The 26,073-nt window shown below is 48.8% G+C and overlaps 1 protein-coding gene across 28 annotated transcripts in view; it reads right to left on the bottom strand.

Annotated features, from left to right (window-relative positions):
- The window catches only part of MINDY4 (MINDY lysine 48 deubiquitinase 4), a 127,841-nt gene that overhangs the window by 58,824 nt on the left and 42,944 nt on the right, over positions 1 to 26,073 (bottom strand). For 21 of the 28 annotated variants that reach the window (XR_016223027.1, XR_016223025.1, XR_016223026.1 and 18 more), the window contains 3 exons: positions 7,933 to 7,991; positions 3,368 to 3,474; positions 989 to 1,105 (listed from right to left, as the gene is read on the bottom strand). Coding sequence is in view for 14 of the 28 variants with exons in the window: in XM_089316090.1 (XP_089172216.1) it covers positions 989 to 1,105; positions 3,368 to 3,474; positions 7,933 to 7,991 (283 nt within the window). In the remaining 14 variants the exon portion in view is untranslated. Of the gene's footprint in view, positions 1 to 988; positions 1,106 to 1,194; positions 1,359 to 3,367; positions 3,475 to 4,264; positions 4,573 to 6,293; positions 6,429 to 7,932; positions 7,992 to 26,073 lie in introns of those variants that run through there. The other 7 variants (XM_089316091.1, XM_089316094.1, XM_089316097.1 and 4 more) reach the window with 4 other exon arrangements.

Below are 26,073 nucleotides of genomic sequence, written 5' to 3'. Positions count from 1 at the left end.
AACTGTCGGCTGTGACACCAGGGACATCATCCACAGGTCGAGGCTGTCAGTTGTCTACCCAGCCTTTAAGGCCCATTTTAATTGTCTCCTCCTCCAGGAAGCCTTCCTTGATCATCTCAGCTGGCAGTGAGCCTCTTCTGGTCAGTTTGTGATCTGTCTCGACACCCCACTAGCTGTCTTTGTCCCTTCCCACCCTGTAGTAGGAAGGCTCATTGAGGAGCTCATCCCTGTAGACACCATGCAACTCAGCACAAGGCCTGGCCCACAGCACACACTGGAACAGCACAGAAGCCATTCAGGGATGGCCAGAGCGACAGGCTGAGGGCACCCACAAAGGGGAGTATGAGAAGGTGGGTGGAGTTTGGCCACCTGAGAGAGGTCTTGGGCTCTCCCCCAGGCAGCGTGAGGCAGGAGGAAACAGAGCTGTTGGAGCTGCCGAGTCTTTGGGCCCAGATTCAGTCTCCTCTGGCCTTTAATGTTCAACAGCTGCCGCTGCCCACCTCCGTCCCTGGCTACTATTAGGCCCTCTGCTCTTCATGCACCTGCCCCACGCTCTTTGCTGAAGCCTCTGGACTTGAATACACCTCCTCCTCCCCCCATTCACATGCCACCTGCCTGGAGGGCCCTTTCTCCAGCTCGGCCTGCAAAAGCCTGTGCAGCTCCCAGTGCTCGGCCTGAGAGCACCCCATCCGTGTCCCCAGCCAGCCTGCTCTCTCTGGCAAGGACCCAAGCAGCATGCACCATTCACAGCGAGTGCTCCTCAAATCTGCCTTCAAGTGGAACATCTCCAAAGCAGAGGGCCTCATTCCCCAGCTCTCACTTCGCCAGACACTTGTGTGGTGCCTGACTGAGTGACGGCTCAGCAAGCTTGAGGCTGGCCCCGGGTCGGCCAGCTGGTCCACATAGGACTTGCCAGAGCCCGAGGGTGCCCCCTCCCCAAGGTGTGACACGGGACGGCAGAAGGACCCCTGGGAGCCGAGGCACCTGCCTTTCTCTGCACGATGCCGTATCTTAACGAGGCTACATCACTGAAGGTAAAACTCTGAAGTTTCCACTCTTCATTGAAACAGCAGAAGTTGGAACCAAACAGAAGGGTCTTTATCTCCTGTAGAAAGACAGTGTGTTCATGGCTGTTTTAAAAGCAAGCAACAACACAATGTACGGTGTACACATTCCCACAGGAGCTGACCTTGACTTCTAGCAGGGCGGTCTGTTTCCTAGCAGGGTTATCTCTTTCCTTAGTATTTCCCTCATGGTTGAGGTGAGAGAAGCTTGACCCTGAGGTCTTCCATCTGGAACATCTGTCAGCCAAACCAGCCTGGGCTGACCTGGGCCAACGTCTTTGGTCTCACGGAGAGCTTGAAACACGAAATTTTCGTTTTGCAAGGGATCCTGGAGGCCCTCTCACCCACCCCAGGAAACACTAGAGGTTTTCAAACAGGATGGCACATTAGAATCACCTAAGGAGCTCTTTAAAATAGTCCTAAAATAAAATAGTTGCTGACGCTCAGGCCACATGTCAGACCAATCAAATCTGAACCCCTGAGACCAGGATCCCATTAGCTGTAATTTTACAACTACCCCAAGGGGTTTGATGGTGCAGCCAGGCCTGAAAACCCAATGACCTGGTACAGGATTTGCAAACTACCACCCGTGGGCTAATCTGCACTCCCACCTGTTACTGCCAATAAGGTTTATTAGTACAATGAAATATCCATTTGTTCTCATACTGTCCATGGCTGCTTTTACTCTGCCATGGCTGAGTTGAGCAGGTACAGCAGAGAACACACGGCCACCCAAGCTGGAAATACACGGGCTAGCTCTTTACAGAAAAAGGTGGCCAACCCTTATTCTAGTACAACTCTTGACCATGTGTTAGGATCTTGGGAGGGGTTCCCATGAACGCTGCGCACACACCCACCCCCAAACCTGCATTTTCTCCCGGCTCTGTCTCCTCTAGACTTGTGGTTGACATTGAGCTCACTGTGTGCCTCCTCTCAACCCAAACACCAGCTCCAGACCCCAGAGATGGCCAATCCCTCCCCAGCTTACAGGCCCTCTGACGGGAAGGTCGAGCCCCTCCCTCCAGCTCCCCCACAGTGGGCTCCCCCAAACTAACACACACACTCTCTCTCTCTCTCTGCCATGATTTTATACCCCAGAGGTCTCTGGAGCTTGGAGGGAGCCCCTAGACTGACCAGTGGATTCTGTAGCCACCTCACTTCCACTGGACCCTTCATAGCCAGCCGTCTCCCAGGTTACTACTTCCCACGAGAATGGGTTCTTTTGTCTTCTTGTTGGGTATGAGGAAATCCCCGTGATGAAATCATCATCCGTGTGTGCTGATGGCACACAGCGGACAGGATGGGCACGTGCTCCCCCCAGGAGCTGCATCTCCTTGTGCCAACTACAACCACCCACGTGTTGGAAATGACCTTCCCAACAGCCTGGACCCCGCAGAGCCTGGCTTTGCTCCATCCTCTTAGTCACAGCATGGCAGCTCCGGTCAGGCACAGTGTGGCCGTCGGAGGCCGGAGACCTCGCTGTGGCTGCGCTGGGCCCCGGGCCCTCCTCTTCTCTCTCTGGGCCGCACACAATGCAGCTGCATCTGGACGGGCCCTTGCTGGGTGGTCTCCACTGGGACACTCTCTGCAGAGGCACAGCCCTGGGCTACTCTCAGGTGAGGGCCCACTTACATATGTCTGGCCTCCTGTGGCTTCAAAGGATGGACAGGAAGGAGGTGGGGGAGAAGAGGAAGAAGGGGTGAGCAGGACGGAGAGGCGACAAAATCTCTGGAAAGATCTTGTGCTTTTTGGTCTAGTGCGAAGTCAGTGCACAGCAAGAGGGAAGGGAAGGTCAGCTGTGTCCCCAGGGCTGCAGATTTTCTTCTGGGATCCTGGCTGAAAGGCCACGGGAGGACAGCAAGGGTGACATTCCGTCCTGCAGGAGCCTCTGGCCAAGGGCGGGGCAAGGCATCCTGGAGGCTGAGGCTGCCTCAGAGGAGGTTGTCAAGACCAGGAGCCTGCTCCCCGCAGCCTGTGCCCCAGGGTCCCCCCGGAGGCCGTGGCTGTGAAGTATCGTTAATACCCCTCTGTCCATCACTCACTGCAGCCCAGCCAGAGCCCAGCCGGGGAGCCCAGCGCAGGTGCATGGAGTGGAATGCAGGTGCATGGAGTGGAGTTCTGCAGTTTAGATGGGGGGAGAGGGGGCACCATGACAAAGGACACAGTTCCCCTGACCCTTTACATCCTCCCCATGACCAAGAGATGACACTGAGACGGACTAGGCCAGAAGAGCCAAGCCCTCATCAAGTCATACCAGATGAACTCACGTGGGCATCTCCTGGCTCGTCTACAGCGACGCCTACCTTCGCTACTGAGAGGTCGATCGGCTCCGATGCTGTCTGCAGCTTGAGCATCGATGGGGCCGGAGGCAGGATGACTTCCTCCCTTACCAGATCATCTTCCACGTCCTCTGAAAGAATGGGAGCCCCTCGTTAGGACCCACAGAGAACAGACTCTGACGTCACTGACCACCATGGACACGGGGAAGTCGGGCGAGGCTTTGAGTGAAAGGAGGGGTCCTCCTGCCACCACCCCAGCCTCTGCTTTGGGGCTCCCAGACCTGCACTGGCAGGGACGAGAGCAGACGGAGAGAGACCGGGCTCCTTTGTCACTGCCCTCCCTGACCAAGCCACAGGATGTGGCGGGTAGACTTCGCCACGGACAGCCTAGAAAGTGCCACATGTGGACGTGGACGTGGACATGCAGCGAAACAAGCACCCAGGGCTGAGGCCAGCCCAATTCCTCGGGAACGTCAGGACGGCGTGCCGAGTGGCCCTCCTGAGGACAAACGCAAAGACGAGAGCGAGGAAAGGAAACACGAGCAGCCCCCGTGAAACAACCCCACCAGCAAATCATTACGACCGCAGCCAACATTCCCCACCATTGAGATTGTGCCTCCCACCCCAGTGATCATCACTGCCCTGTCCACAGATGGGGAAACCGAGGCTTAGCAGAGCTCAGTCCAGCAGGCGGAAAGCGGCAGAGACGGGACAGAGACCCAGCTGACCCCTGATCACTCAGCCTGTCTGTCTGCCCTGGCCTCCTGCCGCTAGGACCCAGAGCCACGTTGCACACACTCATCTGAACCAGGGCCAACCGAGGCCCACGGAGGGTCCCATCTGAGCCTGGCAGCACTTCCCGGGGGTGCCCAGCCAGCTGAGGCCCCCTCTCGCCAGTCCACCTGCTGCCACCATGCTTACCAGGACGCCTTCTCTTAGGGGCCCCAGGAGACAATCCCGTGGCAGCTGTGCTGGCAGAGCTGAGCAGAGTGGGCGGCCCCGGGGGTGGCTGCGGCCTTACCTCTGGGACTCTGGCCCTGCCTGTTTGGGTGAGGGACAGTGGCTGACATCCCTCTTACCCTACAGTCGCCTTTCCTCCCCCGGGCGAGGGGTGGGAGGGGTGGGGGACAGCACGGCACAAGGCAAACTCCCAGAGCCTCAGCCACTGACGGAGGAGATACCTCTGAGCTGCAGGGCGCTGGAATTTAAACAGGAAGCAGAATTTCAATGAGGACTCTTCTTAAAGAGTCTCTGGAAAAGCTACCCTGTGACCTTGGTCTTACAACAAATAACCTGAAATAGAGACCAGATGTGCACTCAGAAACATGCATGGGAATTTAAAAGCAAGTCTGGGGTTGGGAGGGAGGCAGCCCGGTCTGAAACTCGCTCTGCCCGGCCCAGGAAGGGAGGTGTAGGGTAGAGGCCAGCAGGGGTGGGGGTGGGCAGAGCATGGTGGGGACCAGGCCGGTCCCAGGCAGCCTCCCTTGGCTTCGCAGGGAAGAACTGGCCCAGTGCAGGGAGTTAGTTCAGGACCATGGAGCAGGCCTCGGGCCCAGCTGAGGGAAGACCGCCATGCAAGGGAAAAGCAAAACACTCCAGATGACGTGTTGGCCAGGCACACAAGACCATGTGCAAAGGCCAGCGGTTTGAGAACGCTATTTTAAGGCCCTGGTAACAAGGTCTGGCTGAAAACAAGCAAGAGGCTTTGTTTTCCATATTATTTTATGTGCCCTTTGGAAAAAAAAATATATATACACACACATGAGGGAACTTCAAAAAGAACATGGAAAATGGAATTAAAAGATAGTTTTACTTTAATGCAAAAAAGTCTGAAATTTGTACAAGATTTTTTCATGAAAGGAATTTTCCTTGAACTTTCATAAGATCTTGCATAATATAATTGATTTTTTAAAAAAATATTTATTTTATTATTTGAAAGAGTTACACAGAGAGAGGGAGATCTTCCACATGCTAGTTCACTCCCCAAGTGGCTGCAACAGCTGGGGCTCAGTTAGGCCAAAACCAGAAGCCTGGCACGCCATCCCGTTTCACCCATGGGCAGCAGTGGCCCAAGTACTTGGATCATCCTCCACTGCTTTTCCAGGCCCATAAGCAGAGAGGTGGATCACAAGCGGAGCAGCCGGGACTCGAACCAGCAGCTTAACACTCTGCACCATGATGCCAGCCGTGGTATAGCTGATTTCACTTCAAGGACTGAAAGGCAAAGGGGGATGATGCTCACTCTACGGCCTCCTCTTCAGGAGCCTGCACAGTGTCTGCCACTGTCCACAAGATGCATTCTGGAAGCAGCCAGCACCAGACACAGGGGTGATAACAGGCCCCTTTGCTCCACCAGCCTCCGCCAGAGACCGGCGCATTCCAGCCTCTGGAGCACCCTGCCCACGATGTCTCCCACCTTGCCCACTCCCACCGCCATCTTCTCGCCATCGCTGCAGGAAGGGGCTCATTTTCCTATTTGTTCACCCAGTGCTTTATCCAGCACCCACGCTACGTCAGGGATGACGCGGAGCAGAGGAGCTGCCACCTGTCTTCAAGGAGCACACTTGCCCGAGGGGGACACAGAACCCCAGATAAACTGCAGCGCAGTAAGCACTGCCCCAGGGCCATGATGAGGGCTGGGGAAAGCCCGGGGCCTCCCTAAGGGGCTGCTCCAAGAGCCCCCCCCACCAGTCTGCCAAAAGCCAGGATCCTACCCCTAACATCCATCCTGCACCTAAGTCCAGACACAGGCTCCAAACGCACAGCTCTGATGGCACACTCTCCAGCACAGAGCCTTCCAGGGCTGCTTTCTGCCTGGGACTTACAATCCGGCCCTTCTCACAGCTCGGAGAAACATCTCTGCCTACCCCAGCCTGTGCTCCTGGGACCCCCAAACCCTCCCCTCGAGGCCAGTCGCCTCCAGCCAATCTCACTCCAGGCCTTTGCCCACCTGGCTCCTTCCATGTCTCTTTGGCGAGGCCCTGTGTATCCTTCGAAGTGCAACCTAAATGCTACCTCACCATGGAAACTTCCAGAATCCCCACAGCACAGGGCTGATGTGTCTCTTGAAGCCGCTAAGCACTTCTGGTCATCTGTTTCCTGGGTTGCGCCAGAAGGACACCTCTCTTCCTGTGCCCCTCCCAGCTCTGCCCTCCAAGCAGACCCGGCCACCTGTTATCCAGCTGCCTCCAACAGGGCTTGGCTGCCCTGCAGGGACTGCTGCCCAGGGACAGGAGCGCAGGGACGGGAGCGCTGCTCCCCTGCCCCGACCCGACTCCCTGTTGCTGCGCCATCCCACCCCAAGACCTCTCCTCTCTCGGTGACTGGCTTCCATGGTCGCTCTCCTGTAGCTCCTCCTTCTCTGAGTTATTAGCTGAGCCCCTGGCAAGGAGGGATCGGCCTCCCCTAGAAAGCACACACACGCGTACACACACACTTCAAACAACAGACTTCTGAGAACCGCCAACAGCCTTCCTTCCAGCAGGAGCTCTTGGGTTCTAAGGCCAGGAACCCCTTGGTGTTGTGTCCAGACACAAGCGGCTTGCACTGGAAGATCTTCAAGTGCAGGGCTTCACAGACAGGCGTGGGATGAGGGCTTCCTGGCTCTGTGCTCTACTCTGCACAGCCATGGACAGAACCCTGCCCCTTCCTGGGGAGGCCCCAGCACCCTGCAGGCGCTCGTCGGGCTGAGAACTCTGTGGTTCTGCTATCCCTCAAGCGGCCTGTGCAGAATAAACAAAGCCTGCCACCCTCTCCCAGCTCCACCAAAGACGGCCAGCAGCCAGCACGTCCCCGCAGGCACTGCCACAGGGCTGCTGCTCTCCTCCTGCAGTTCAAAGAGGACACTTAAAAGGAACCAGGAAAGTACGTGAACAGCCCTCATGCACCAAAATGGCCCAACAGGTAAACCACTGGCTTCCAGAAGAGGAGCAAATGTCAACAGACCCACACCTCAGCCTTTCCCGGCGGTGCTGGGCCCGGCAGCCTCAGCTTCACAGCTGCTTGTACCAAACCCTGCCAACGCCTCGGCCTTCGGGGTAGAGGATTACAGAGCGAGAGAGGGAGACGAGGGGGATGGCTCCAACACTGAAGAGCAGCGGGGAGTGTTCCCTAGCTTGAGCACAGACGGTAGTTACACGGATGGCTAAGTGTGTGAAGTCCACACAGCTGAGCACGGAAGCTCCACACTCCGTGTGCCTCGCTGTTTGCAGTCTACACCCCCGTCAGATGCTAGCAAACTTCTTACAAAGCTGCCACTCCCCAGGCAGAGATACACCGACACTCTGACCCACAGTTATCTGCCGGATGCCCCAGTCGGCACTGAGGGGCCCTCTAATAGAAACTGTAAATGCAGAAAAGGCTCACGCGGCCCTCCACGTGGATCCAGAAAGATCAGACTTCTTGGGAGGATTTCTCCAGGAAGTAAAGTCCACAACCAAGCGCGAAGCCTGCTCTAGTCACTGGGGCGGGCCCTGCTTCCTGCCGTCAGGTGGGAGGAAACAAGCCCCACGCCAGCCAGTAGAGGGACCCCTCCATCTGCCCCCACCCTAGATGGAGGCCCTGACGGGCACAGCAGCAGCCACACCTACCTAGCTGCAGGGCACTCAGCTCCCCATCTGCCTTCTCAGACGCTGGTAACAGGTGCTTCCTGGAAAAAAGAAAAGGACAGTGTTCCTGAGAACGACAGAGAAACACCAACAGCAGGGAGGAGTGGACGGGGTGCAGGAGACAGGGTCTCCCAAGCACCAGCCCCGCCATCCTGTGTGTGCCTCGAGCAGGTCACTCCCTCTCCGCCAGCCACAGGCTCCTTGAGGAACGGGGTCAAATGGCCTGGGGGGACCGTGGCTTCTGTGTTCTCACAAAAGAGCATGCGCTCCAGCCACTAGAGCATGACCCCTGGCAAGCAGCATGGCTCCCCCTGGCACTGCTGGCAAACTCAGACATAAAGCAAGCACGTGTCACCACCCCCAGAACGTATCCCTCTCTTCGCCGTGGCTTGGGTTGGTTTGTCCGCTCTCTCCTGGTGCTCAGGTAAAGCCATCAGCACTCATTCATAAGAAACCTCTGAAATGCACCATGGCGTTCAAAGCACACCTGTATCTTTGGGTTATCTGTAATTCAGATTTGTAAACTCATGGATGTCCACGCAGATCTGTCTTACCTGGGTTACCTGTATCATAGCTCTCTTGAGATTTTTTTTTCCCCTCTAGTGTGCATCCATCTGAACTAAAGTAAAATCATTTGCTAAAAAGAATGCATTAAAAATAACAATATTATGTCACCCTCTGAAAACCCATTTACCACGTAAGCTATGACAGCCCTTTTGAACGTGGCATTGAAATATCTTTTCCTCCAACATCCTTGCCGGGCAAGATATGACTGCAGTCACAATTGCAGGCCTGCCGTGGTGCAGACTATTGAATTGGCTTCCTCCTGAAGATGTATGGAGGGCGGGACGAGGACCACGGATGGCACGCAGTACCCAGTGTGTGAGCACGCGCTCCTCAGCACACCGGGTGTCTTTGCCTCCTGCCCTCCCTGGAGGCTCAGCCTCTACATGACCTTCCCAACTCAGTCACACCACTGTCCCCGATGCAAAGACGCAAAGCCCCTGCACCCTGACACTACCTGGATTCTACAGGTGTCCTTGTGGGCTGGAAGGAAGAGACGGGTGTGGAAGGGCAGCGAGGCTGAGGCCCCACAGATAAAGAAGGGCCGTCATCAGAAGCCACTGCCCGAAGTCTGCACCTGCTCCGAGTTCTCCCCTGCCTGCGCCTCCATCACTGTCCCATCTGGAGACTGAGGCAAGGTGGCCGCCCCTAGCTGTGCCTCAGTAGCCTAAAATGGAAGGACCGGGGCACCGGCGCCCGATGGCCTCTCAAATCCCTTCTGAACCATTGCCCTCAGGGAGTGGCAGGAGCAAAGCCATCTCTCCAACATCCGAGCCCACTACCATCTCTCTGGAACCTGCTTCTGCACTCTGCCCCTCCGTCTCTCACCCAGGTTATTTTAACGGCTTGCTGACTGGTTTCTGGTTTCCTGGCCCCCACTGCGATCCACCTCTCAGCCCACCACATCTGCATATGGCTGTCAAAGCCAGCTGCCCAGGACACAAGGCTGACCATGACGCCGCTGCCCGGCTACAGGTCTTCAAAGCTTTCGCATCACCCCCATTGCCAGCACCAGCAACAACCACCTGCATAAACACGACAGCAAGAATAACAGCAACGTCTTCCTGGCTCCTTCGCTCCAGGCACTGTGCCGAGTGTCTTGCAAACCTCAAAAGTTATCTGCTTCTCAGAAGAGCTCGATGACGTGATGACTTCCCAGAGTCTCAAAAAGATGTAGTCATTTTCCCAGAGTTCCCCAGCAGGCGAGTGGCAGTGCAAAGGAATTAAACTAATTGATAACTGCAAAGGTAAAGGCAGCGGCCACCACACAATGGCTCCTACAGAAAATAAGATCCAGGTCTAGGAAGGTGTCCCACAAGGCTCTCCACGCACCAGTCACCCACTGCCCGTCTCATCTTGTCCTGTGCCACCACACTGCACCTGGATTTCCTCCCTCCTGGAAGTCTTAGCCCACACGGCCACGTCTTCTCATAAGCCACTCACTCATCTCCAGCAACCCCTAGCAAACTCATACTAATCCACTGAAGCCCAGCTGGGGCACATGCATGCCAACTCCAATGCATTCATTTCTTCACTATCCAGCTCACATGCCAGGGCGGGTGGCGGGGTCTGGAAGGCCTACCTCCCTGCCTAGAAGGGACTCGGGATGTGGTGTGACAGGGTGAATCACAGCCCCCAAAGGTACAACGTGCTAATCCCCAGAACCTGTGCATGTTATCTCATCTGGCGCGGGAGGTGTTCTGCACGGGATTAGGTTATGGGTTTTGAGGTGAGGAGAGTATCCTTGTTACCACAGTGGGGCCTGTGTAATCACCAAGGTCCTCACAGGAGCAGAGGAGGATGGTGTGATGGCAGAAGCAGAGAGTGACGTTTCGGACTCTGCAGACGGGGGCAGGGGTGGCAAAAGCCAAGAACACAGGAAGACACAGAAGGTGAGAACAGCAAGGAAACACACTCTCCCAGGAGCCTCCAGAGACAGGCGGTCCTGCTGATACCTTGACTTCAGCCCAGTGGGACTGACTTTGAACCTGAGCCCTCCAGAACTCTGATGTAATAAATCCATTCGGGCTAAAGCCACTAAGTGTGTTACTTCCCATTACAGCAGCAATGGGAAACCCACACACAAGGCGAGAGTTGTCAGCAAAGAGGAAGCACGGGCTCTCCTGGTCACTTCTGCCTAAGTGGGTACTGAAGTGACGCCCGCAGAAACCGATGACTTACACGATGCAGTACAACTCGGAAGTGCCACAGCTGGCCACTGGCTTCAGACACTCTACATTCTCTTTCCTCTGTTTCTACTTTCCTTCCCCTGCCTACAACTCCATGACTTCCTGCAGACCATGGGACAACATCCAAGCCTCCCAACTGAGTCCCCCGGCTCCTGAACGAGGGCAGGTGGCCACCAGTCATGGTGAGGAGGTGGGGGAGCTGTGCTGCTGGGTGGGGTGCAGCTGGGCCTCTCCCCCCAGTCATGGGACTTCTACTCGGAAGCCCATCCATCAGCTGTGAGAGCCAGCTCAGACGCCGTGTGCCCATTCCCACAGATGGCTTCACCAGCGGAGACCACGGCTCTGCTCACATGCAGAGAATGCGCTCATTGTTCCTTTCATGTGTCGCTTTGTAGTACAAGCACTACAAAGTTGAAAAGGTCACTTTAAAAGCATGTTCTTGCCTTTGAGTGAACAATATTGTGAACAACAATGGCAAAAGTGATAAATCAAGGCTTTCAAAATACTTATTCTTCCAAGTGTGATTGTGCAGATAACCCACAGCCATGTGTCAAAGTGTGCATCTAATAAATCCACGGGGCCGGCGGCAGGCGTCCAGCCTGCCTGCTGTGTCCCAGGCCTCCGCCGCCCACTCCAGCTCCTCTCTGGGCCCTGCAGGGAAGGCAAGGGCCAGGCACTGTGTTCAGGGCTACCTGGGACCAGGACTCAATCCCTGAACCCTTGGCTGGGTTGAAAGAGTCACTCAGAGACCTGTTTGGTTTTTTTTTTTGTTTTTGTTTTGTTTTGTTTTGTTTTTTTTTTTTTTTTTTTTGACAGGCAGAGTTAGACAGTGAGAGAGAGAGACAGAGAGAAAGGTCTTCCTTCCTTTGGTTCACCCCCCAAACGGCCATATGGCCGGCGCACTGTGCCAATCCGAAGCCAGAAGCCAGGTGCTTCCTCCTGATCTCCCATGCGGGTACAGGGCCCAAATACTTGGGCCATCCTCCACTGCCTTCCCGGGCCACAGCAGAGAGCTGGCCTGGAAGAGGAGCAGCCGGGACAGAATCCGGCGCCCCAACCAGGACTAGAACCCAGAGTGCCAGTGCTGCAGGCAGAGGATTAGCCTAGTGAGCCACGGTGCAGCCCGAGACCTGGGTTCTTATCCCTGCTCTCCCCCTACTCTGCGTGACCTCGAGTGATTCATCTGCCTTTTGTGGGTGGCAGGTCTCTCACTTGCGCCAGGGTGCGGGAGTCCGAGCATCTCTACTCGCCGTGGGATGTGACCAGGCACGAGGACTGAGCGCCTGTTCATGGTTGTCTGGCAGGTACTCTGCGGCTTATGCATCCCAGCCATGTCAGAAAGAGCTTACCAGCGCTGACCATGAAAACAGACACGGGCAGCTGCTCACTCTCCTTTGCTGGTACCAGATACTTGGCTCAAGCTGTTCGGGGTTCCAAGAAAGGTGTCCTGCCGGTAAATATGCCAGATGGGTGCCCACGTCCCGTGTCAGAGAGCCTGGGTTCAAATTCCAGCTCTGCCCTTTATTCTACTCCTACTGCGCTAGCGCACACCCTGGGCAGCAGCAGGTGACAGCTCAAGTGACTGGGTTCCTGTCACTGTGTGGGTCTCTGGATGAACTTCCTCCTGGTTCCCTGCTTGGGCCTGGCCCAGTCCAAGCCTTGTGGGAATTTGGGGAGTGAACCATCATCTTCCTGTTTCTCTCTGCTTCGTAGATAAAGAAATACACAGTTTTCCCTAGATACTAAAAAGTAAGCACGTGGAAGAAAGGAAAGAAAATGTGCCTGCGATAACAAAGACACCGGTTACTTTCTCATACTTGATGAACTATTAGAACCCAGCGTTAGTGAGTTGACCCCTACCCATGTGGCACAAGAATCTAGAATACAAGCAATCAACATGAGTATTTCCCAAGTCGGGCCAGTGATGTGGCACAGAGGGTTAAGCGGCCACTAGCGACACTAACATCCCACACTGGAGCACTGGTTTGAGTCCCAGTTGCTTCAATTCCAATCCAACTTCCTGTTAATGCACCTAGAAAAGCAGAAGACGGCCCAAGTGCTTGGGCCCCTGCCACCCATGTGGGAAGACCAGATGGAATTCCTGGTTCTTGGCTATCTGGGGAGTGAACCAGCAAATGGAAAATATTTCTCTCTGTCTCTCCATATCTCTGCTTTTCAAACAAATAAATAAAAATAAAACTTAAAAAAGTTTCCCAAGTCAGGAACCCCTGGCACACCTAACAGAAGCTCTGGAGAACACTTCTGTGAACCAGGTCCCAGCCAAGTCTCCAGAGGAGAGAGTTTTCTTGGTTGTTTGTTTTTAAACGAAAGTCCCACAAAAATACACTCAAAACTAAAAATTAAAACACATGAGAAAATGATGCACTGTGATTGAAAACCAGAATGACAGAGAGGACTCCCAAGAATTCATGGTAATAAGGTAAAAGAAACTGAAAATTAGAGAGATTAGAAAAACTTTTTTTTTTAAAGATTTATTTATTTACTTGAAAGGCAGAGTTACAAACAGAGAGAGAGAAAGCGGGAGACAGAGAGTTGTCTTCCATCTGCTGGTTCACTCCCCAAATGGCCACAATGGCCAGAGCTGGGCCGATCTGAAGCCAAGGCCCAGGAGCTTTTCCTGGGTCTCCCAAGCAAGTGCAGGGACCCAAGTGCTCGAACCATCTTCCACTGCTTTCCCAGGCCATAGCAGAGAGCCGGACAGGAAGTGGAGCAGCCTGGACTCAACCGGTGCCCTTATGGGATGCTGGCACTGCAGGAGGATGCTTAACCTACTACACCAAGCATTGGCCAGAGAAACATTTTTTTTGTTTTAGAGAAATTACAATCAGAGGAAAAGGACAAAATACAATGAGAAAAGAATGGGCAACTTAGGAAGATAAACACAGTGATTGAAATATAAAACTTCTGCGTATTTAATGATGGTGATGGATACATTAAATATTGAAAAAATCCATTGAGTCTACAATGGAGAGGAGGAGGAAAGGAGGAAGAGGGGGAGGGCAGGGAAAGCGGGAATGCCAAGAACACTTTCTAGTAAGTGTAGAGGGATGACACATGAGAAAATCAGCATCTTCCATACGCAATTTAATATTTATATGGGAAAAGATCACCAGCAGATGCTAACACTACTATGTGGAAAATTTTTCATAAACAGAACATTATCAGGCCTGAAAGTCACAGCTTACCTCTTACCTGCAAAAGGGCACATTATCCTCAGAGAGCGGTAGCCACCACTGGTTAATGGACTGAGCCCACTGAGCACCATCAGTAATGACACAAACTGACATTATGTGCTCCTGGCATGAGGGAATGGGAAATGCACAATAAACCTAGCAGGCTCCTTGCCAAAAAATGCTTAATGTCAACCTAATATTGAAGTGGACAACTCTAGAACGTGGGCGTTCTGTGAGACAGTAACCTGCACTCTTCTTGAAAACCTTAAAAATGAGAACTGTTTGGGATTACACCAGACTACACAGGCTTGTCAGCCAATACGAGGAGCAGACCGCGAATGAAGCCTGATTGAAGAACAAGCCTAAAGGAAATCTGGGGGAAACTTCATCACGGGTTTGATGTCCAGTGATGTTACTGATGTTACATGAAACTGCCTGGGAGTGATAAGGGTACTGTGGTTATACAGAAGGTTTTGTCCTTAGGAGACACAAGCTGAAATATTTAGTGGTGAGATGCTACGACATCTGAATTTTACTTTCAAATGAAGCATCAGAAATGTGTGTATGTTTAAATAAATAATATATGTATACTGGGGAGGAGGAAAGGAGAGAGAGAAAACAGATCCAGCAAAATCTTAGCAACTGCTAGATTTAAGTAAAGCATATACAGGTGCGCATGATACTTCTCTTTCAACTTTTCTGCTGGTCCAAACGTTTTTAAAGTTAGGAAAACCCTTTCAGTAAGCTTAAACAGTAGATTGGATACAGTGAAGAGATAATTAATTATTAACTACAAGGAGCAATCACCTGACATTATCCAGACCACAACTCAATCAGGAGAAAGGAGACACATGAAAGAGTAAATAAGGGACACGGAAGGGAAATACTGTAGTGCAGTGCACATCTAAAAGGAATTATGGGAGGAAAGAACACAAAGAATGTGGTAAATGAAATCACTGACGAGAGATCGGAGCCGAGACGTCGGCTGAGAGGAGGCTCCAGAGACCACCGCGCTGTGGTCCTGCAGAGACGCCGATGGGAACAGCTGTGCACACATAGTCACTTCACGGAGCTACGGGAGCCAGGTGAGAGACTGCAGCGTCTTGTCCGTCACAAGGAAGAGAAAGGCTGCATCGAGGAAAACAGGAAAAGAAGAGCTGCCCACCTGATCCTCCGCCCACCTTCAAGGAGCATGGTGTGCAGGCGGAGAGCAAACTGAAGCCCAGTGCCTGCCTACTGGGCCCCCGGCCCTGCCCCAGGCCCATCCCAGTGGAGTGGCTGTTTAGAGCTTCCACAGCCAGGCAACCACTACACCTCTCCCTCACCTGCCAGCAGAACACGAAATTCCAGCCCTGCAGAGAGGCCAGGAGAGGGAACTCAGAGCCCCCACAAAACGTCCTAGCCAGTGCTCGCAGCCTGAGCCTCCAGACTGGCCTGGCGTCAGGCAGAGACCTGCGCCAGGGGAGGCGGTCAGACTCATTTTGGTGTGTGTCACTGCTGACTTCCGGTGGGTTTGGTGGACATTCCTGGACTCTGCAGGGACTGGTGGCTGTGGGACCCAGGTGTGACCAGCCTGGGGCCAGTACGAGTGACCAGGGGACAGCTTTAACACTCTTCTCCAATTATGCGCAGATGGCAAGAGGCCACAGGACTGTCTTGGGACTCAGTGATGAACTGGTAAAGCCCAATGTGAGGCAGGTCCTAACAGTTTCTATCCCCTGGCAAGTGCCTGTGGACAGAGCCCCTGGACTTATAGCAGTACCACATAGGGACCTGCACCCTGGTGAGGCAGACATGTTTCGCTGTGTATTGCCACCAGCCTCCTGCAGGCCTGACGTGCACCCCTAGGACTGCACAGGTCCTAGTGACTGTGGGACTTGGCTGTGACCCACTGAGGGCATGCCTGAGTAGCTAAGGGGCTGCATTTATCATCCTTCCTACCATCTCGGGCAGATGGCAAACAATCACAAGGCTGTTTTAGGACTCAGTGCCAGGCTAATAAAGCCCAACAGTCACTGTCCCCAGGCCAGTACCTGCAGACAGAGCCTCTGGGCCTGCTTCAATGCCCAGAGGTGTTCTGCAGTCCCAGGTGAGCAACTGTACACTACAAACAACATCACCAGTGGCTGACAGGTGCAGCGGCAGGCAATGAGCCCAGCTCAGCAGGAGAAAGACCAGAGCAGAGTGAGCCTTGGTCCTGCTCCAGCCTGCACTGGTCTTGGTGGGCTGAGGGCTCCAGAGATGACCTGGCATCGTGGCATTCATGGACAAGGAGTCTGAGTCCACCACAGGCCTAGGAAGAGGCTTGCAGGGACGGATCAGCCTTCTGAGGTACCTCCCCCATTCACACTGAATAATACAGCAACTGCAGATGTGGGACGAATTTGAGTTTGGGGAGTAATGAGAGAATGAATCAGTAAAAATATATCAAAGGTGGAGCTGGGGCAAACCACGACTTTGGGTGCGATCTATGCTAAAATAGCAGAAGCAGCCATAGGCTCAGAGAAATAAACAGACAGCTTAGAACTCATAGACACACAGCCACCAAGAAAATAAATAAATAAATAAATCCAGATTCCTATAACTAGCCCTTCAAAGTGAAGATGGCATTGCACACCAACAAGCACCAGGAACTCCCGGGGCACCACGAGCCCCCTAAAGAGCAAAATGAGGTGCCAGAATACCCAGACGAAGATTTTGAAATAAATAGATGTTTTAGGGACACTCAATGAAACTCAAGAGAAGGATCCAATATTCAAACAGAAAGATCTGATCAAGAGGAATAATTAAACACAACCAAGCAGAAATCCTTCAACTGAAAAGCACACTATGGGAAATTAAAAATGTGCCAAGAGGTATCAATAGCAGAATAGATCAAACAGAAGAAAGAATCAGTGAGCTCCAAGACAGCCTCTTTGAAAATACACAATCGAGGGAGAAAAAAGAAGGGAAACAAGCCAGAGGAATGAAGAAAGCCTGTGGGAAACAGGGGACGGCATGAAAAGAGCAAATATTCAAGTGACTGCAGTTTAATAGTGACTTGAGAATGCCCAAGGGGTATAAAGCATATTCAGAGATAATGACAGGAAACTTCCCAAACCTAGAGAAAGATACAGCTATCCAGGTCCATGAAGGTCAAAGATCACCAGGCAGACTCAACCCAACCAAGCCTACTGGAAGATGTATCACAGTCAAACTTTCCAGCATTATAAAGAGGAATCCAAATCTGTAAAAGAACAGGAGCAAACAGCACATAACAGGGTCCCAACTCAACTGCTGCAGACTTCATAGCAAAAACTTTACAGGCCAACAGAAAGTGGAAGTGGGATGAGATAGTTACAGTACTGAAGGGGAAGAAATGCCGGTCAAGAACACTGTAGCCAGCTAACGCTATCTTTCAGATAAGAGGAAGAGACAGACATTCCCAGACAATCAAAAGCTGAGCGCATTTACCAATACCACACCTGTGCTACAAGAAATGCCAAGGGGAGCTTTTCAAACGGAAGGAAAGGGATGCCAACAATAAGAAAAGAACAGAAGGTAGAAAACTCAGTAGTAAGAGTGCTTATGCAAAAAAACTCAGAATGCTCTAATATTGTAAACATGGTAGATAAACCATTTATATTGTTACTGTGAAGAATAAACAAAATTCTAATCACTACATCAAAATGTTAAGAGACAGGCAATATTAAGAGGTCTGGCATAACATCAAAAATTCAAAACGTGGAGTAGATCCCAAAAGCAGAGCTCTTCATTAGGATTCCTCGTCGCTTCACTTTGTCACTTTGCCTGCCTTCAGGACCAAGGTTGTGATCATCTCAAGACAGCTTGTTCTTAGAAAAAGAAGCTTTGTCTAAGCCTCATGGTAACCACAAAACAAGAACCTTAACAGACTTACTAGAAACAGTTAGAATCCAAGTATGCCAGTAAGGAAGAAACAAAGAAAGGAACTACAGTAAAAATACAAAACATGTTTTAAAAATGGTAATAGTGAGACCTTACATATCAATAATTACCTTACATGTCAGTGGACTAAATTTTCCAGTTAAAAGACACAGAGTGACCAAATAGGTTAAAAACACAGGACTCAACTACATAGTGCACACAAGAAGCTCAGTTCACCTGGAAGAGCACTCATACCTGAAACTGGACAGACGGAACAAGATACACGAAAATGGAACCCAAAAGAAAGCAGGAGCAGCCATACTTCTATCAGATAAAATATATTTTAAATAAAAATCAGTAGGAAAGTCGTTATATAATGATAAAGGGTTCAGTACAGCAAGAGGAAATAATACTCACAAACATGAACCCAATACTGGAGTACCCAAATACAAAAAGCAAATATTAATAGACATAATGGGAGAAATAGACTCCAATTCAATAATAGCAAACTTTAACACTCTACCTTCAGAACTGGACAGTTCATCTAGACAGCAAATCAACAAACAAACAGAAAAATGTAACTTCACCCTAAATCAATGAGACCCAACAGACCTCTACACAACTTCCCAACAGCTATAGAATATACTTTCTTCTCTCTTTGTAAACTGCCTTTCAAGTAACTAAGTAAAACCCTTAAAAATAAATGAAAAAAAAATTACAAAACTATAATAGTTAAAATAGCAAGGTATTGGCTTAACAACAGATCCATAGGCCAATGGAACAGAATAGAGACCCTAGTGTAATCCCACACATCTACAGCCAACTGACCTTTGACAAAGGTGCTAAGAACATGCAATGGAAAAAGGACCGTGATTCTTAATAAATGCTGCTGGGGAAATTGGATATCTACATGCAGAAGAATGAGACAAGATCTCTCTCATCATGTACAAAAATCAACTCAAAAATTTTTTTCCTCAGTAAGTTCATTATTGGTATATAAGTGGTAGGCATTGTGGTGTAACAGGTTAAGCCACTGTTTAAGATGCCCACATCCCATATCAATCAGAGTGTCTGGTTCAAGTCCCAGCTACTCTGCTTCCAATCCAGCTTCCTATTAACACGCCTGGAAGGCAGTAGATGTTGGCTCAACTACTTGAGTTCCTGCCACCCACATGGGAAACCCAGAAGGAGTTCCTGGTTCATGGCTTGCAGACTGGTCCAGCCTGCAATGTTCAGGCATTTGGGAAATAAACCAGCAGATGGGAGTACCTCTCTCTCCATTTCTCTATCACTCTGCCTTTCAAATGCAGAAATATGTATTTTTCAATTCTACTGATTTTCTGTGTGTCCATTTTGTAACCTGCAATTTTACTTAATTTGTCAGTTCTAACAATCTCTTCGTGAATTCTTTATACATAGAATCATGATACCTGTAAATTGGACTAATCGGACTTCTTCTTTTCCCATTTCTATGCCTCTTATTTCTTTCTCTCACCTAATTCCTCTGGCTAAGACTTCCAGTACTATATTTATTAAGAGCAATGAGAGTGAGCAAATGTGTCTGGCTCCAGAACTTAAAAGCAATGCTTTCAGCTTTTCTCCATTCCAATATGATGTTAGCTAAGGGATTTTCATATACAGCCTTTACTGTGTTGAGATATGTTCCTTCCACACCTAGTTTGCTGGGAGTTTTTACCATGAATGGGTGTTGGATTTCACTGAATGCTTTCTTGGCATCTATTGAGATGATCATACAATTGCTACCCTTCATTCTGTTGATGTGATGTATTACTGATTTGTGCATCTTGAGCCATCTCTGCATCCCTGGGGAAAATCCCACTTTGTCATCATGAGTAATCTTTTTCATGTGTTGTTGAATTTTATTTGCTACTCTTTTGATGAGAATTTTACATCTATATTCACCTGAGATATTGGTCTCCAGTTCCTTGCTTGTGGTGTCCTTGTCTAGTTTTGAAATCAGTATAATGCTACCTCACAGAGTGAATTTGAAAGGGCTCCTTCAATTTTAACTTTCTGGAATAAGTCTGAGAACAACTGATGTTAGTTATTGTTAGTTATCACTTAATACCTTGGTAGAATTTGCCAGGTGAAGCCTTCTGATCTGGGTTTTTCTTTGCTAGGAGAGTTTATTTTCTGTTCAGGTTTCCTAGATCTTCATAGCTCAATGTTGGTAAGTTATATGAACCCAGAAATGTATCTGTTTCTTCTAAGCTTTCCAATTGGTTGGTACATAGCTGTTCCTAAGAATCCCTAATGCTCTTTTCTATTCCTGTGGTATCAGCTACAACATCTCCTTTTTAGATCTGATTGTATTTGAATCTTTTCTCTTTTCTTCTTATTATTTCTAAAGACTTATCAATTTTACCTTTCTGAAAAAATACAAGTCTTTAATCCATGAATCTTTGGTGCTATTTCCCAAGTTTTGATTTTATTTATTTATTTATTTATTTTATTTGATCTTTCTGGATTTTTTCTTAATGTAGGCACTTATTGTTACAAACTTCCTGCTCAGCACTGCCTTTGCTGTATCCCATAAGGTTTTTCTTAATTCATTTATTTATTTGAAAGGCAGAGTTACAGAGAGGCAGAGGCAGAGAGAGAGAGAGAGAGGTCTTCCATCCACTGGTTCACTCCCCAGATGGCCACAACAGCCAGAGCTGGACCAATCCAAAGCCAGGAGCCAGGAGCTTCCTCTGGGTCTCCCACGAGGGTGCAGGGGCCCAAGAACTTGGGCCAACTTCTACTGCTTTCCTGGGCCATAGCAGAGACCTGGATCAGAAGTGGAGCAGTCGGGACTCAAACTGGTGCCCCATGGGATGCCAGCACCGCAGGCGGCAGCTTTACCTGCTATGCCACAGCACCAGCCCCCCATAAGTTTTGATATGTTGTGTTTCCATTTCCACTAGTTTCAGGAATTTTTTAATTTCTTTTTGATTTCTTCAGTAATCCATTTGTCATTTAGGAACACGTTGTTCAGTCTCTGTATACGTGTATAATTTCTAGAGTTCATTTTCTTGTTGATTTCAAATTTTATTCCATCACAGTCAGAAAAGATACATGAGACAATTTCAGACTTTTGAATTTGTTGAGACTTGTTTTGTGACCTAATAGGTGATCTGTCCTAGAGAATGCTACATGAATTGAAGAAAAGAATGAACAAGACACCAAAAAAGTAGAAAGGCGGACCACGTCCATGGATTGGAAGAATTAATAATATTAAAATGTCCACACTACCCAAAATGATTTACAAGTCTAACATGATCTTCCCCTCCCCATCAAATCACCAATGACATTCTTTACAAAACTAGAAAAAAACCCTAAAATTCATATGGAAAATCAACAGTCAAACCAATCTTGAACAAAGAGAAAAAAAAGCTGGACACAACATAATAGCAGATTTCCAGACATACTATTGAGTTATTGTAACCAAAACATTATGATACTGGCATTAAAAAAAAAAAAGATACATGGAACAATGGAACAAAATAGAAACCCCAGAAATGAACCCACACTTCTGTGTCAACTTATCTTTGACAAAGGCATTGAAAACATTCCCTGGAGAAAAGACAGTCTCTTCAATAAATTGTGCTGGTAAAACTGATATCCAAATGCGAAGTATTGAAGCAAGATCCTCCACTCTTACCCCATACAAAAATCAACTCAAAAGGATTAAGCCCTAAATGTAAGGCCTGAAACTGTTAGAAGAGAACAGAGAAGAAACACTTTAATACACTGGCATAGGCAACAATTTTTTGGACAATATCCTCAAAGAACAAGCTAAAAAAAAGCAAAAACAGACATATGGGATAACAACAAATTAAGAAGCTTCTGGGCCGGCGCCATGGTTCACTAGGCTAATCCTCCACCTGCGGCACTGGTACTCTGGGTTCTTGTCCCGGTCGGGGCGCTGGTTCTGTCCCGGTTGCTCCTCTTCCAGGCCAGCTCTCTGCTGTGGCCTGGGAGTGCAGTGGAGGATGGCCCAAGTGCTTGGGCCCTGCACCCACATGGGAGACCAGGAGGAAGCACCTGGGTCCTGGCTTCAGATGGGTGCAGCACGCTGGCCGTAGTGGCCATTTTGGGGGTGAACCAACGGAAGGAAGACCTTTCTCTCTGTCTCTCTCTCTCTCACTGTCTAACTATGCCTGACAAAGAAGAAGAAGAAGAAGAAGAAGAAGAAGAAGAAGAAGAAGCAGCAGCAGCAGCAGCAGCAGCTTCTGCATAGCAAAGGAAACAACTGGCTAAGTGATGAGACAACCAACAGAATGGAAGGAAATATCTGTAGACTATTCAACTAGCAAAGGAATAATATCCAGAACTTATAAGGAACTCAAAAATGTCAACAACAAAATAGCAATTCAATTTTAAAAGGGACAAAGGATCTGAACATTTCTCAAAAGTATAAATACAAATGACCAATAAATACATGAAAAAAATACTCAACATCACTAGCTATCAAGAAAATGGAAATCAAAACCACAATGAGGTAATGTTCACTCCAGACAGAATGGTTGCTATCAAAGATTCAAAAATAACAAACCTGGCAAGGTTGTAGAGAAAAAGGAACACGAACACACTGTTGGTGGGAATGCAAATTAGTACAGCCATTACAGAGAACAGTACGGAGATTCTTTAAAAAATTGAAAATAGATCTACCATATGCCCAAAGGAAATGAAACCAGCATATGAAAGGTATTTGAACTACCATTCTCACTGCAGCACTGTTTGCAGTACACAAGATATGCAAACAACCTAGCTGTCCATCAATGAATGAATAGGTGAAGAGAATGTGGGACGGACGCATAACAGAATGTTACTTGGACATAAAAAAGAATGAACTTCTGACACGTGCAGCAAAATGAACAGAACTGAAGATCATTACATTAAACGACATAAGCCAGACACAGAAAGGCAAATGTCTCTCTCACATGTAGAAATTAAAAATCCTAATAATTACATATAACTACAATATAAATAATAATTAGATATCTAGTGATTACTAGAGGTGGGAAGGGGAGTGGCTGGATAAAAGGTAATGGAATGCAGCCCGGCGGGTAAGTATCACTACTGATAAAACATTACATCCTGTACGAAAATCTGGATCAGAGGAGCTGCAGGCTCCAAGCCCAAAGAAAAGGTGAAATGGAAAGGCTAACTGCCTGCTTTGATCAGGTTTATGCTATGTGTATGTGTCGAAATATTACACCCTGTCCCTTAAAAATGTATTATATGTTAATCCAAAATTTAAAAATAAATTTTAAAAAAGATTAGCTTATTTTGGTGCAAAAAAATGAAATACGGGGGTAGTTTTTCACAATATGGTATTTTCCATGAACTTTCTGAAGGGTCCTCATTTGCATGGGTTTCAAAAATTTTTGCACCAGAATACACTTCTCTTCTAATTCCATTTTCTATAAGCCTTACAAGTGCCCTCGTTTACTCTTGTTGAGCACACATATCACACCTGCAAAAGTCAATCGTGCATCCAGCCACACATCACATCTCAAGAAACTCCAAACTGTGTTTTTGATTGTGAAGAAATTTAATAATTTAATAGAGAGATACACACTCTGTACTCCCAAAAAAAGAACCCACATGTTGGTAAATTAAAAAATAAAAACAGCAAAAAATTAAAAACATTTCAGAATGCCTAATATTTTAAAAAAGACTTAAAAATCTGTGGTAAGTAGTTAAGTACATAGAGGAGATGTACAGCTTAACGGCAGCTATTGCTGTAGAAGCATGAAAGCAAAGAGCTAAACACTCAACTTCAACAGAGAAGAGAGCAAGAGAGCAAGCCAAGAGAGCAGAAAGGAGGAAAGATAGGTGCTAGACCAAAAACTGAATGAAATAAAGAATAATACACAGATCCAACAATCCTCGAAACTGGTTCTTTGAAAAGGCTAATAAAAAAGTAGGCCTTTGCAAAACTGATCAAAAGAGAGTATGAATAAACAATATTAAGAGTGTAAAGGAGGGATATAACTGCACATGATGGATAGGACTTTTCAGTAAGGAGAAAACAGTATGAATAAACCCTATACATTTCAAAGCTGACAATCTGGATCATTTTCTAGAAAACTCAAAAAATTGAGACAGTAGAGAACAGTAAACCTGAAACTATCTATAATCATTTTTAAAAATAAGTAAATTTAAAATTCACTTCCAGATCCCATTCCCAAATGCAAACAAACAGTTTTACAGATATGAGGAAATCTCCCCAGTTTACGCTCGCAAATACACACTACTTGGACTGGAGCCCGGTGGATCCTAGCACTCCACTAAAACCCAGGCAGGAGGCAAGGTTCCAGCTCCTTTGTGCTTCAGGCTCCTCATCTGTAAAGTGGGTCAGTAACAGTCCTGTCTCAAAACACTTTGAGAATCAAATGACTGAATACACGTAGCACATCCTGAGAACAGTACCCAACACACAGGAGCTGCCACAGCTTAGCTGAGATGACCAGGCCTGGTGCAACATCGGCGCCAAACCCTGACACTTTAAAGTTAAGTGCAAAGACATGAACTGGAGTAGCAGACAACTTCACGGGCCAGAGGAAAAGTAAGACCAAGCAGGAATGCAAAACTATTTTGATGGTAGAAAATAAAACTATGTAATTCACACCAACAGGTTATCAAGAAAAGATGTAAAATAGTCTAAATAGATTTAGGAAAAGCATTTAATTAAAAAAAAACTCATATACGTTTCTTAATAAGAAAAAAAAAACTAGTAAGCTCAACGAAAAGAGGGTTCTACTTTACCCAAGAAAAATATTCAAACCTGTAGAACGTCCTACCCAACACTGAGGCACTGGAGCAGCCCAGTTAGAATCAGCATCAAGGAGAGGCTGTCTGGCATCTCACAGAATTCAACATATTTTTTCTATTTTTCCTTCTTTAAAAAAAATAACTTGCTTTCATTTATTTGAATGTCACAGCAACACAGAGAGAGAAACACAGAGACAGGCAGATCTTCCATCCATCTGCTGGTTCACTACCCAAATGCCCAAGGCTTGGCCAGGCCAAAGCAAGGAGCCCAGAACCATATCCAAGTTTCTCACGTGGGTGTCAGCCTTATGCCGTCCCCCAGGGTGTGCATTAGCAGGAAGCTGGACTGGAAGCCAGGAATGCAGACTAGAAGCAGGCACTCCCATATAGGACACGAGCAGCCCCTGCTCCACACCGCAGCCCCAGAACTTGGTATTGTAGCAGAGATCCACATAGCGCAGCACTGCAAAACAAGGCAGGGCCAGAGTCCAGGATGCCTGACCACAGGGACTGGACAAACAAGCCTTGGGACTGGCCTGTGCCACGGAGGACTGGCAGCACCTGGCTATGGACCAACTGAGCTGTAACCTCCCTCTAGCCTGAGCCTTCTTTGAGGGGCCATAAGGACCTGACTTCAGCTCTCGGGATCTGCCCCATGCCCACACACCTAACTGGGGCTTGCTGGAGAAGTAATCCCTTGTGAGTGGGATCCCTGAGAGCAGCTGGTGTGGGGAGACTTTTTAAGAAATAGAAGTTCTCCGCAGAAGAGAAGCAATTTTTTTTCTTTTCACTTTCCTGCTCTCCACTTCCTTCCAGCTTCTCAGCCAAGCTGCCCTCGGCAGCATGTGGTTCGACTCAACTCGGACGATGCTCAGCGGTCACCTGGCATGACCTCCAGTGTTGCAGAGCAGGAAGCCCAAGTCAAAAGTTCCTCCAGTGTCCTCATTCCCGGGAGCTCATTTCAGGGAAGGGGGTTCCCAATTAGCGTCTGGAGGGGCTTCCTCCACCTCCCTCAGCCACTGGACTGGCAGGCGTCTTTAAAATTAAGCCCTAAAGAACAAGAGGTCTCATTCTGGGTTGAGTTCTCGAGAAGTCATCGTGTGCATTTAACTATCCCAATGTATACTGACTTTAACAGACCCAGGTTTTATACCCCACAGTTGCCAGCTCTTGGACTGTTGACCTTCAACATATAAAAGGAACCTCCCTCTCTGTCTCACTCTCTCTCTTTCTCCAAAGGATGTGGAAACTCTGACTGTATTTGCCTGTTCTGACATTTCCTGTGAGAAAGTTCTCTACTTGGAATACCGTGAAAACAATCTGCCTGAACAATTCAACCCAAATACATGATCTTCCTGAAACTGGTGCAAATCCTTAATTGGGAAATGGGTTGCATACCTAAGTCTTTCTCATCCGGGTCCACGATGACGAAGGTTGGACAGATAGGAATCACCCCGTGAGGATAGATGGGGTGGGGGCGTGGATGACCCTGCATCCTCCTGGAAAAA

This window comes from Oryctolagus cuniculus, chromosome 16 (assembly GCF_051225735.1).
Source record: "Oryctolagus cuniculus isolate XC-2025 breed Fujian yellow rabbit chromosome 16, ASM5122573v1, whole genome shotgun sequence".
Lineage (NCBI taxonomy): Eukaryota > Metazoa > Chordata > Mammalia > Lagomorpha > Leporidae > Oryctolagus > Oryctolagus cuniculus.
This window is presented reverse-complemented; position numbering and strand designations above follow the sequence as displayed.